Genomic DNA, 13,571 nt, shown 5'->3' on the forward strand with positions numbered 1-13,571 from the left:
GCTGTAAATCACCATGGGAGGAGACTGGCCAGCTTTCTCCCAAGGAGCTACTGGTGGATCCCAGCCTCCCCACCTGCAGCCTTTGGATTTGCCGTGCGAATCACTACCGACTACGCCACCAGAGGCCCCTGGGCACATCGAAACTAAGACAAAACATCTGGCATAGAGTCTGACCCACGGCAAGCCCACATTTGTCAGCATGGAACTGAGCTCCACGAGTGTTCAATGGCTGGTTGTTTCAAGTAGGTTTCTAGGTCTTTTTCCAAGGTGCCTCTGGATACATTCAAGTCTCTAAGTGCTTTTCAACTGAGGGCATTAACCAGCTAGGGACTCCAAGGATTAGAGGAGGACCTGCTTTAAAAGGCTTTTAAAACAAGAAGCGGCTTTCCCCTGGGTTTTCTGCAAGAAGGATGCCAGTCTCTGACTAAGACCTTGCACTCCAGTGAAGGCAGCAAGGAATGCTTCTGTGCCCTTTAAGAGCAGAGACTGGGATATGCGTGGTGTGGGGGGTATTGGCCAAACCTCAGCCATGACTTGTTTGTGACCTGGCTGATGCTTCACTTGGAGGGAGAGGAGTCGATGTGGCCAGCGATGGGGAGTAGCCTGTGAGTCAATACGGCCTGCGATGGGGAGTAGATTGTGAAGTCTGGAAGGACCCTTCCCGCGGACACCCACCTGCTCCACGTGCCAGTCCTCCTGTGGAAGCTCACCTGCTCCACTGCATGTCCTCCCGGGGGCGCCCACCTGCTCCATGTGCCTGTTCTCCCACGTAAACCCACCTGCTCCACGTGCGTGTCCTCCCGCGGACGCCCACCTGCTCTGTGTGTTTGTCCTACCACTGAAGCCCACCTGCTCTATGTGCATGTTCTCCAGGAGCGCGCTGTGCGGCTGCAGGACCGGAAGCACCTCCTCCTCTTCATCCTCATAGTAGCTGCACGTGCTCTTTCTGCGCTTCGCCTCTTCAACGGTGATGATCTGAAACGGAGGAAACAACCGAGGAAAGTGAGGGACTTGGCTTTTCCTCAGACTCCTGAAACTACCTCAGGTACAAATTGCTTATGAAATGTGGAGCTTCTACTCCACAGGACCCAAACAGAAATGGTGCTCTGGGGAAATGGCTAATTTTTCCATTTCAGAACAAAAGAAGACTTTAACACAGTACAACTCAAATCATTATCAAAGGTTTTAACTTTTAGTATCACTGCTATTTGCTCAGTCACTGAATGAGAATGATGTGTATGCCCCCAATCTGTGCGACTCCCATATGAAACACCTAAATCATTCTCTTACAGCTTTTAGCTAAGTCAGAACTGCTAAGGGACTAATTAGAAGCCTGGGAGACCCTCCAGAAGATGGACTGACACACTGACTGTAACAAAGGGCTTCTGCAAATCAGGGATGGCGGGGATGGCGCCCCATTGAGCAAGGTTCAGATCTGTTGTTCACAGTGGCCGCGAGTCTGCATGGTACCTAACAACAAAAATCCAAGCTCATCCAGTTAGTCTCCTAAACGGCATTTAGCAAGAGAAAGACTGTTTCTGAATCAAAGTTCCTGATGTATTCTCCCAAAAAGCTGTGAATGGAGCAGCTATCTCTGATAGAGGCAATAAATACTACCAGGAACAATGCGACAAAGAGGCATAGAGTTTTATGCTGAAGTCCATCTCGGTTAGAATCCTGTATGTACTGTTAAAAAGTGATCTTCTTCATTTTCTTCTAAACTGAGAAATATTATGGTAAACACCTTCACTCTTCTGTAGTTATGTTTATGAACTGTCAAAGTCCACCACAAAATTTATTTTTTGTCCCTAAAATCTGTATAAACCATTGCATTATTTTGAAATAGAAGGATGTTTTAGGCAACTAATTTAATAAACTTCACTGGTATGGTAATTAGTGTAAACTTTAAGTTATACTCAGTGAAATCTATCTAACAGTGTACTATTTATTTCCTAAGATGCAACAGATAATAAGTAAGTGCCACTATAGGAGCCAAAATTACAGGAAAAATAGCTTATAAATATTACTATCTCCTCAAGGAGTATTTACCTTTAAAAAAAAAAGACTGCTCAAGAATCACAAATGCAGCACTTGAACTGCATTAAGCAAACCACCATCCTTTGCGTGAATTCTCTGTTTATGACAGGTACAAATGAGACTACAAAATACTTTTTAAGAAATAATCAAGGGGAAGGGGCAAAGCATGCCCACCATATGGCTTTTAGCAGCTGCTGGGTGGGCCCCTCACCATTATACATCTTCAAAAGGAACAAAAGAACCTGCTCAGGTTGAAATGTCAGCACATGCCTTTCTAACTTATTGAAAGGGAGGTAACTGAAGAGTCAGCACCAGCTCACATACCTTCACGAAAGGTTCCTGGTTAGGTCTGGCACAATAGAGAATCTGAATGTCCAGGGGTAGTCTTCGAACTCTCATGGTGACCACTATAGTCTGCAATCTCTAATAAGAAGCACGCTCCTTTTCTATTTCCACCTCACAAATACCAGCAGCCACGCTGAACTACAACCGCTTTTGTGGTATCTAATTTCCTGCATGATTGAGTTTCTGTTTCCCTCAGGAGAGGGTTCAACATTTCTACAGGAACACACCCAAATTAGGACTTAGAGCAAACACACATTTCCTGCCAGGCATAGCTGTGTGAGTGTAAAATGACACTTTCACCTTTGAAACGGTGGTTTCCTAACAGCAGTAACAAAAAACAAAACCCCATTGTTGGCTTTTTCACCCCCTTTTTCTCCTCAGACTTTTCTTCCTAATTGTCCCTGGCTCACCTACCTCCCTGTTCAGCTCAGCCTGGCAGAGAGCTGCTTTTCAGCACCTTCCCAGAGACTAAACGTTTGAATCTCAAAGGAAGGATGAAAACCAGCAAAGGTCAAACATGTTGAAACAAAAAGAGTGTTTAGATTGGTAGGTTCATCACAGAGCAGGAGCATTTCACAAGACCAAGTCAGTTTGGTTTGATACGAAGAACTGAAAGATTGACAGAATATGCACTTTATGTGAGGCAGTGCTTTCTTTGGAAGTCAGCTCTCTAAAACAGCTGGCAAAGTGATGAACCCCTTGCTACAGTTTAGAAAAAGAGTCTGCATGACTGATGAGCATGAGCCCTCCTCTGCTCTCTGGATCGATGTCACAGGTTGGAAAGAAATGTAGATCCCTACTGGATCAGTTTTCAGTGACTTCTCTTTTGTCTTCTTTGAAGCTGAAATAGCTCTCTGAGGTTGGGGACTGCTTTGAGTTCAGAACACAGCTGCATAGCTCATCCTGGGACTCAGCTATAAGAGAATGATTCTGCCGAACCTTGGCGACCAGTCCAGGTCCACCAGAACTCCATCTCAGAGCAAAAGCCCACACACACCCTGAGAAAGAACCCCCTAGATTTCACGCCGGGGAGATACCATAGTCCTCTGAACCTGGCACATCACTAAAGCAATTCATTTATCCATCTTTCTGAGCTGTGGTGAGTGTCAGGTGCTAGAGGAGCACAAGGCAGCCCAAAGGCGCCTTTGTAGGAGGTGAGGGTGGGTGGGGGGAGCGCCTGAGTAGAAAGACATCTACATGAAAGAATGTCATTCTTTGTGATACAAATGCTAAAAGCTGGAGTAGAAGCCCAAAGGGGGCTTGGTATACCTGGGGAGTGCTGGGTGGCTTACTCTCAAAGGCGGTAAGTGATTCACTATGAGAGCAGAAAGTGGAGTGTGTGGGTGGGGGGCAGGGAAGGTATTTCTTGTGGAGGGCAGAGCAAGGACACAAAACCATGAAATAATATGCTAGTTTCAGGAAAGCATTTTGAGGTTCACTGTGGTTGTAGAAGAGACAGCAAGGGAAGTACAGATGAGAGAGGTTAATGAGGCTAGGGAAGGAGCAGAAGTCAAGATAAGGAAGACTTTTGAAGCCATCAAACAGCTTAGAATTATCCTTATAGTTTTTAAAACTTGGCTGGTTTTCAGTCATCTAAGTGATGTTTGGTGTTTTTTTTTCTCTTTAAAATTCTGGAAAAAATGTGGTGAGATAGGAACTCTTATACATTCTTGGTGGAATTGTAAAATGGTACAACCACTCTGGAAGGCAGTTTGGCACTTCCTCAAAAAGCTGAACGTAGAAACTCCGTATGACCCAGCTGTTCCACTGCTTGGAATATATCCTGAGAAAATGAGAACTGAGGTACAAATGGAGACTTGTGCACCAACAATCATAATAGCATTATTTACTATCATAGGAACATGGGAACATCCTGACCACAATCAAATGGATTGAGAAATTATGGTACATTCACACAATGGAATACTACACAGCATGCAGGAACAATGATTTTGTTAATTATTATCCAACTTGGAGAGACTGGAAAGCCTTATGCTGAGTGAACTAACTCAGTCCCATCAGGACAAATACTGTATAAAACCATTATTGTAGAATGAGTATGAGGATCCAAGAGGGGGAGGGTGGAAGCAGAGGGATGCAGATGTGCTGGGGAAAGAGGGGAATTAACCATGGGGTTGTACAATTTGATGGGGCATGGGGGGGTGAGGGAAATCGGAAGAATATGATCTGAAAAACAATGTACTCTATTTTATAAATAAACTAGTATAATAATTAAAACCAAAAATAGATACACTCACACTTCCTCCAGAATTAATGTATCAGAGTGCTGTGGATTTAAGATACAATTATAAAATAAATCAGTCCACAGGTAGTGGTTCTGATGAACAGCTACTAAGAGCAGGGGGTATATGTAATCTTGTTTGTGTATTTAAAAAACAAAAACACAACCAAGTGCTTAAAATCAACCTTTAAACATTTTGAGAGAAACATCACAAATCATTAAGTAGACTTGAAAAAATTGACCGTCTTAAACAAATCATACCTTACACCATATCAAAACAAACATTAGATTGAATCAAGAGTTTAAACAGTACAGAGTTTCCTCTGGAAACCACACACACACTAGAAATTTTCCACAGGAAAAAACCATGAACAAAATTATAAGGACCATATTAAGGAGAAGAATCTGAAAAATATCTTTCATACTTAAAGAGTTAAAAAAATGACGACACATATTAAGACTTCTTATGGAAAATGAACAAAAGAAACAAGGTGACAACAAAAGGAATGTATATACACATATACACTCATATATACATATATATACCAATGTGTGTGTGTGTATGTATGTATATATTCTATCTCAATAGTGTGAAGTCTGGTGGCCTACTGGCAAGACAGTGTGCTGCAATCTCAAAGGCATACAGTTCAAGGCCACCAGTTACTCCACGGGAGAAGGATGTAAACACAGAATAGGAAATGCAGATCTATCAATTATTTTTCAGTTACCAACTCAATTCACTGCCATCAAGTTTGTTCTGACTCACAGCGACCTTGCACTGGGATTGAGGCTGTAAATCTCAAAGGGAGTAAACTGCTCATCTTTCTCCTGCTGAATTGCTGCTGGACTTGAACCACCAGAGTCAAAAGGCTTTTTGGTTAGCAGTGCAACATACAACGGACTACATCCCCAGGTCTCCCGAAAGCTAGCCTTTTGGTTATTGAGTCAGCTTTGAATTACGGTGAACCCACGGGTAACAGAGCAGAAGTTGTCTTGTCCATCACCCCGAGGGGAGCCTATGTGGGCTTTGTTTGCATGCATTTCAATCACCAAGCTTCAGGTTAGCAGTTGGGTAGCTTAGGGAGGGACCTAATGGAAAACTCAACTCAACTCAACTCGTTACTGTCAAGTCAGAACCGACTCAGCAGAGCCTCCAGCAGGTTTTCAGAGGTAGTAAATCAGATGGGGGATTGTTCATGGATGTTCATGGTGGATTCTAACCACCTGCCTTTGGGTTGGCAGTGCAATTCCTTATCACTAAGCCATCAGAGTTCCCTGACAAATCTGTTGTTGTGTACTGGAGAGTCGGAAACAATCCATCCTGACTCTCCAGAGAGTTTTTAAGGGCAGTAACTCTTGTGGGAGTAGACTGCCCGTCCTTCTCTCACAGAGCACTTGGTTAAATTGAAGCGTGTATCTTTGGGTTGGCAGTACAATTCCTTACCACTAAACTATCAGAGCTCCCCTCCTAAAAAATAAGAAGCTGGTTGCCTAGAGAGAAAGGAGTTTTGCTGTTAATGCAAAGGCCAGCAGTTCAAATCCAGCAGGTGCTCTGTGAAAAATGAGCCTCTCCCTTTCTGCGATCTGCAGCCTCTGCAAGCCTGTGGGAAGGGCATCTAGGAGCCACTTTGACTTGACAGCAATGGCTCTTAGTTTATCTACCAATACAGGCATGTATTTCCTAATGTTCATGATACATTCTGTGAAATAGGAAATGATATGATTCAGCTTTTGTGCAAATACTACATTAAACCCTTATGGGAACCCCCTTCTGGTCATCCTCATTGCTGCTGCTGGCAGCACTAAGGCTGGTGGGGACTAGAGGAATGTTAGATAAAGGACAGCGGGGGAATCACAGTGAGAGACATTGAGGGTCCCAGTCCTGCTCACTTTTCTGACAGCCTCAACAAAAGGAGGAGCCTAGGCCCTGCAGCCCCCACTGCTGCGGCCCACCTGCCAAACCCACAAAATGCAAGAGCTCATGTCCAGAGCCATGTCCTCTCTCACCTGCCTGTATCCCACTGCTGTCTAGTGCTACCAAAGTCTAGGTTTAACCCAAAGCTCATTGCTGTCAAGTCAAAACTAACCCACTGCTGACGCTCCAGCAAGTTTTAGAGAGGCTGCAAATCACATAGGAGGAGACCAACTATCTTTCTCCCACAGAGCCACTGGTGGATTTGAACCACCAAAGAGATACCATCAGTGGGCTAGCAGCACATTTCCCTAAGGACTATGCCATCCATTCCAAAGCCAAAAGAAAAGCCACTTCCAGCAAGGCAATTCTGACTATGGTGATTCTCCATTGGGTTTGTAAGGTGGTGTTTTAGAGGAGGATACGGCTTCCTTTTTTTCTTGTGGAGAAAAATGATAGATTCGAACTGCCTGCCTTTTGGTTAGCAGCCTAACAGTAAAGTACGACATCTCCAGGACTCCTTAAGCAATCAGGGAAATACTAAACAAAAGGCGAGTTGCTTTCCCTTAAGAACAAAGCACAAACCTTAAGGGGCCACAGATGGCTATGTGCTCAGACACTGTGTGAACCGATGTTAAGTGATGCATACTCAAAATCTACTTCCAGGAAACTATTCTAAGCAACAGTAAGAGCTGCAGATCAAGTGCAAAACTTGAATCAAGGTGATTACTCTTCAAAAGCAATCATTAAATAAACTGTAATAGAGATAAAATTACTATTGAACCATTAAAAAGGAGGCTTAAAAATCTTTCATAAGATAATTTTCAGGATATGTGTCTGTTAAGGAAAGCAATATACAAAAAAAACTACACAGGTCATGATCTTACACTGAAAAAAATTTATAAAAAAATCCTCCATCACAGGTAAGAACACATCCCAAAACAAAAGGTGGGGGGAGAGTTGGAAGAATTAACACAGAAGTATAAAGGGAGCTCTTGTAGCCTAGTAGAAAGAGTTGTGCTGCAATCTCGAAGGCATGCTGTTTGAATCCACCAGCTGCCCCACAGGGGAAGGATGGGCAGACTCCTACTGTGAGATGATTAATTTACTCTGAAAACCTGATGGAGGGTGAGCTATGGATCTGCTCTGACTTGATGGCACACGACAACAATATTGTTGTTAAGTGCCATTGAGTCCTTTGCAACTCACAGTGACCCTATCTGAACCCTGTTCTATCCTGAGCCAACCTCATTGTCTCTGACACACCAACCTCCATTACCCCAGTTGCTGAGTCAATCCATCTCACCCAGGTTGTTCCTCACCTGCTTTGACCCTCCAACACTCCCTACCCCCAAGCATGATGTCCCTCTCCAAGAACTGGTCCATCCTTGCAATATGTCTGTAGTACGTCAGACAGACCTTCAGATTCTTTCCTCCAAGAAGCAGCCTGGTTTCACCCTCTCCTGGTTTATTCTCCTAGCAGTCCATGGTATATTCAATACTCTTCTCCAGCACCACAGCTCAAAGGCATCAAGTCTCCTTCTATCATCCCTAGCCATTGGACAGCTCTCTGATGCACAGCAAATTAGGACGAAGAACATGGCCTGGATCTGGTATATCTTAGTTGTTAGATTGACATCGTTGCTCTTCTCACCTCACTCTGGTGAGGTCCCTGAGAGCAGATTTCCCCCAATATAATTTGTCTTCTGATTTCTGGCTAATGGTACCAAAGAGTGCTGACTGCAGAACCAAGGAAAGAGAAACTGTTAACAATTTCAATCACTTCACCGTTCTACGGTGCTGCCAAATGGTGGGAATCTTTGTTTTTTTGATGCTGAGCTTCAATCTAAATTGAAGACTACACTCCTTGACCTTCTGCAGCAAGTGCTTCAGGTCTTCCTCAGTTTCAGCAAGCAAGGTTGTGTCTTCTGCATAACACAGGTTGCTGATGAGTCTTCCCCCAAAACTGACGCCACAATCACATTAACAGCAGTTAAACATGATTCTAAAAGTTTCTGCATTGTACTTTTCTTGGTTTCCAAATTTCCTACAATAAACAGGTATGCATTATTTTTACAAAATGAGGAGGTTCGGTTTATTTAACAAGCTTGAATACAGAAGGATGGATTGTGACTAGAGGTGAAGATGGAATTGGGAGGCCCTTGGGAGTCCACGCTAGAGAGGCTGGAAGACTCACCAGCACAGGGGGCGGTGGACTAGTATGGAAGTGTATACACCATTATGGGCAGAAGCAACAAGAAGAGCAGAGGCTATCTCGAAACAGTGATGATGTGGAAGCATCTGCAATAATGACCATGTTTCCACCTTGGGGAACCACTCATTAAGACAGAATATAAAAGGAGAAGGAATTTTGGTAAAAGATGAAGAACTGTGGTGGGCAGGCTAAGAATGAAACCTGTTAGGATTCTGGCGGAGTGCAGAATCCCCCTCTTGACCCTCAAGGTGGTAAAATGCTGTTACGGTGGATGGCCAGATGGCTTTAAGGCAATTCTAGTTGCAGCACCTGCTTTTGCATAGGAGGAAGTCTGGTCAGTGTTTTTCTCCTCACTGGACCTTTGTACTCTCCTCCATGTGACAAGAAAACAAAGATAAAGTGGCCTGAGTAGATCCAGTCACGTTTCCGCAGCTATCTTTCCACCTGTGCCCATGATAGTAAGAACGCTAAAGCCTGAGACAGGTCAACCCATTTCTTCCTGCTTCTCCATCTTCTACGTACACACCTGGTGGGGCCTCCTGGGGAGGAATTGCTCTATGAGGAAAGGACTGACATCCCTGGGTCCACTGGCTAGAAGACCAGTTACAAACCATCTCTAATCTATTGGCTTAATACAGTCAGTAAAGACAACGTAATTGTAACTTAAATCTAAGTTACAATTATGGATTGGTCCCTCTCCATTAAGAGCAAAAAAGAATGAAGGAAACAGTTAGTTCAAAGGACCAATTAGTCCCCTTAACTATCGTCTTCATTAACCTATAGCCAGACGAACTAGAAAGAAAAGCCTTTTCCTTCTGCTTCAGAGCACAGAGAAGCCATCAGAGAAGAAACACCTGACTTAGCACAACTAACTCTGTGCTTAATTTATACTCAACTACTCTCCTTTTTGGAAGCTCTGGTGGTGCAGTGGGTAGGGAGTAGTGCTACTAACCCAAAGGTGGTGTCTCTCTGGCAGTTCAGATCTACCGGTGGCAATTTACAGCCTCAGAAACCAATAAGAGCTAGTTAGCTATCAGTAAGTTCCAACTCGATGGCAATGAATGAGTGAACAAGAAAGGAGCGTGTCAGGGAAGAACTTAGAAAGAAATAAAGCATAAAAGAAAGATTTTCCCCCTAAAAAAACTATCAAAAAATTCAGCCACTTTACTTCTGAGATGGGGTTGGTAGGTTAAATAAAAAATATTTTAGTTAAATGAGTTTCAGGTAAACACGACATGAGACATATGTCACTAAACAACTATTTGTAATTTTGAAATAAACATGTAAACAATAAAAGGCTTTTTAATTTGTTTAAATTTATTCATTTTTATTTATTCTGCTTTTTATTTTTTAAAGAACCTTTCATGTTTTTGTAAAAGAAAATAATTCAGCAAGGAAGGAGAATGATGACATGCTGTTGTGTGCCACTGAGTCAGAACCGACCAATAACTGACCTTCCAGTGGATTTTCAGAGGCAGTAAACTGCACGGGAGGAGAATGCCTATCCCTCCTGTGTGTAGTAGTGGGTGGATTTGAACTGCATGCCTTTGTGACTGTAGTGCAGCTGCTTATCACTAGGACATGAACGTTCCAGAGGAAAAGGATAATTATAACTAATGAAAAAACAAAAAACTGCTGTTAGGGGCAAGGTACACCTTTCCCTTGAACCAAAAATGAAGCACTTGCTGCAGATCAAGGACTACAGCCTTCAATATAAATTACATCTCAACATCAAGTAAACCAAAGCCCTCATCATCAGGCCCAAAGGTAACATCATGGCACATAGAGAAAAGCTTGAAGGTGTCAACAATTTTATCTTATTTGGATTCATAATCAACACCTCTGGTAACAGCAGTCAAGAAATCAAGAGACGTACCACATTGGGAAAATAAAGAAGTCAAAAGACAAAGTTGGACTGGGAAAATCTGCATTGGAGACCTTTCCAGTACTAAAGAATAATGATATCAGTTTAGAGATTAAGGTATGCCTGACACAACTTTCAACTGCTTGCTACACATCTGAAAGTTGGACATGACTAAGGATGACAAAAGAAGAAACGGACGCCTTTAAAGTGGGTTTTTTTGAGAAGGGTGTTGAGTATCTCACGGACAGCTGAGAGAATGAACAGGCCTGTCTTTGGAGAAAGTGAAACCAGGATTGTCTTTGGAGGTAAGGATGGAGCTTCATCTCACATACTTTGGGCATGTTGTTAAGAGGGCCCGGTCCTTGGAGAAGGACATTATGTTTGGAAAGGTGGAGGAGGGTCAGTGTTAGAGAGGAAAAGCCACCACAAGACGGACTAACACAGTGACTCTAACAATGGACTTGAATGTGTTGGAGATGGTCAGGATGGTACAGGATAGGGCAAAGTTCAGATCCACTGTTAATGAGGTTGCTTACCACTGGGTCATGATAGATGGTGAAGAGAATGAGTTTGCTAACAACTTAGCTTGCTTATTTCCATGACCAACACTCTTGTCACCAGCAGTAAGGAAATCAAAAGATGAATTGTATTGGGAATGTCTGTTGTCAGGGACCTCTCTAAAGTATTGAAGAGCAATGATGTCAGTCTGGAGACTAAGGTGCACCAGATCCAGGGCATGGTCTTCACAATTACTTGCTATGTATCAGAGAGTTGGACAATAATTAAGGATGTCAGAGGAAGTATCTGTGCCTTTGAGTTATGGTGCTGAAGAAGAGTGTTGAACAAACCATGCACTACCAAGAGAAAAAAAAGATCTGTCCTAGAGAGGGTGAAACCAAACTGCTCCCCGGGGGCAAGGATTTTGAAGCTCTGTCTCATATACTTTGGGCACGTGGCCAAGAAGAACCAGTTCTTGGAGAGGGACACCATGCTTGGAAGGGTAGAGGGATGGCACAGGAGAGGAACACGCAGGATAAGATGGATTGATTCAGGGTAGGGCAGGGTTCAGAGCTAATGTACATATGGTTATTAAGAGTTATAGGTGACTCAGTGGCATCTAACAAGAACAAAAACAACAAGAATTGATGCCTTTGAGCTGTGGTGTTGGAGAAGAGTACTGAACATCCCATGGACTACCAAAAGAACAAACAAATATGTCTTGGAGAGGTTGGAGCCAGAGTGTTCTCTGGAGGCATAATGATGAGGTTTCGCCTGACAAATCTTAGGCATGTTGCTAGGAGGTGCTATTCCTTGGAGAGGGAAATTATGCTGGGAAGGGTGGAGGCTCGGTGAAGGAGAAGACGACGCTCAAGCAGGTGGACTGACACGGTGACTGCTACAATGGGCTCTTGTGTGCCAAGAAGTGTGAGGATGGCACCAGATAGAATATGGTTCAGACCTGTGGTTCACAGGATTGCTATGAGTCAGTAGACTCGATGGCACCAGCAACAACAACATGAGGCACAGCTGACTCGATGGTTCACAACAAGTGAAGAAGCCCTGGTGGTATAGTACGTAATGGATTGGGCTGCTAACCAAAGAGTCAGCAGTTTGAATTAACCAGCTGCTCCCTAGGAGAAAGACAGGGAATCTCCTTCTAAAAATATTTAGTCTTGGAAACTCAGAGGAGGGATGCTAAGAGTTATAACTGACTTGATGGTTGCTGTGTACTGCCCAGTTGGAACTGACCCATAGTTGGTCCTCCAGTGGGTTTAAAGAGGCAGTAAATGCACAGGAGGAGATGGTCCACCTTTCTCCTGAAGAGGATCTGGGGGATTCAAATTGTGTTCCTTGGTTTGGCAGCAGAAATCCCTATCACTAAGCCACCAGCACTCCCTAAATTCATAGTAGCGAGGCAACTGCTATTTTCTTAAGTAACAGGTAATATCGTGACAATAGAGATTATATTTTGTATACCACTGTATCCGAACTACATGGCACAAAATGAAATATTCATTAGTACATGGTAGTGGTGTCGTTAGATGCCGCTTAGCTGAGGATGACTCAAAACAACCTCATCTCAGACAAGAGTCTTATAATAAAAGTTTACAGAATACTCCTGGGCCTTCCAAGAAAAAGACTATTAACTCAATTACAAAATGGGCAAAAGACATGGAAATAAGTTTCACAGAGGAAGATATTCGAATGGCAAACAGACACATGAAGAAATGCTCCAAATCACTGGCAATAAGAGAGATGCAAATCAAAACCACAATGAGGTACCATCTCACTCCAGTAACAGTGGCAAAGTTTAACAAAGCAGCAAGTAATAGATGCTGAAGAGGATGTGGTGAGAAAGAAACACTTATACATTGTTGGTGGGATTGTAAAATGGTGCAACTATTCTGGAAGGCAGTTTGGCACTTCCTCAAAAAGCTGAACATAGAAATTCTATATGACCCAGCTATTTCACTACTTAGAATATACACTGAGAATATGAGAACTGAGGCACAAATTGAGATTTGTACACCAATGTTCATAGCAGCATCATTCACCATTGCGAGAACATGGAAACAGCCCAAATGTCCAACCACAAATGAATGGATTGAGAAATTATGGTACATTCACACAATGAAATACTATGCAGCATGCAGGAGCAATAACTTTGTAAATTATTACCTAACTTAGGAAGCACTGGAGAGCATTATGCTGAGTGAACTAACTCAGTCACACAAGGATGAATATTGTATAAAACCATTATTGTACAATGAGTATAAGGATCCAGGAGGTGTGGGAGAGGCTGAAAGCAGAGGGATGTGGATGTGCAGGGGGAAGGAGGGATTAATCATTGGGTTGTACAATTTGATGAGTGGAGATAGTGAGGGAAATGGAAAGAATTTGTTCAAATTTGTATTTGAGGTTTACAGATAAATTAGTTGTGTTGTTATGTGTTGTC

At 43.1% G+C, this 13,571-nt stretch overlaps 1 protein-coding gene across 1 annotated transcript in view; it reads right to left on the bottom strand.

Moving 5' to 3' along the window:
• The window catches only part of NCOA7 (nuclear receptor coactivator 7), a 146,635-nt gene that overhangs the window by 4,231 nt on the left and 128,833 nt on the right, over positions 1-13,571 (bottom strand). Inside the window, exons 10-11 of the mRNA XM_006879141.1 lie at positions 2,362-2,458; positions 850-975 (exon numbers count right to left, since the gene is read on the bottom strand). Coding sequence (XP_006879203.1) covers positions 850-975; positions 2,362-2,458 — 223 coding nt within the window. The remainder of the gene's footprint in view (positions 1-849; positions 976-2,361; positions 2,459-13,571) is intronic.

Source organism: Elephantulus edwardii, unplaced genomic scaffold, assembly GCF_000299155.1.
Source record: "Elephantulus edwardii isolate Elephantulus edwardi_28Jun2011 unplaced genomic scaffold, EleEdw1.0 scaffold00002, whole genome shotgun sequence".
NCBI classification, from domain to species: domain Eukaryota; kingdom Metazoa; phylum Chordata; class Mammalia; order Macroscelidea; family Macroscelididae; genus Elephantulus; species Elephantulus edwardii.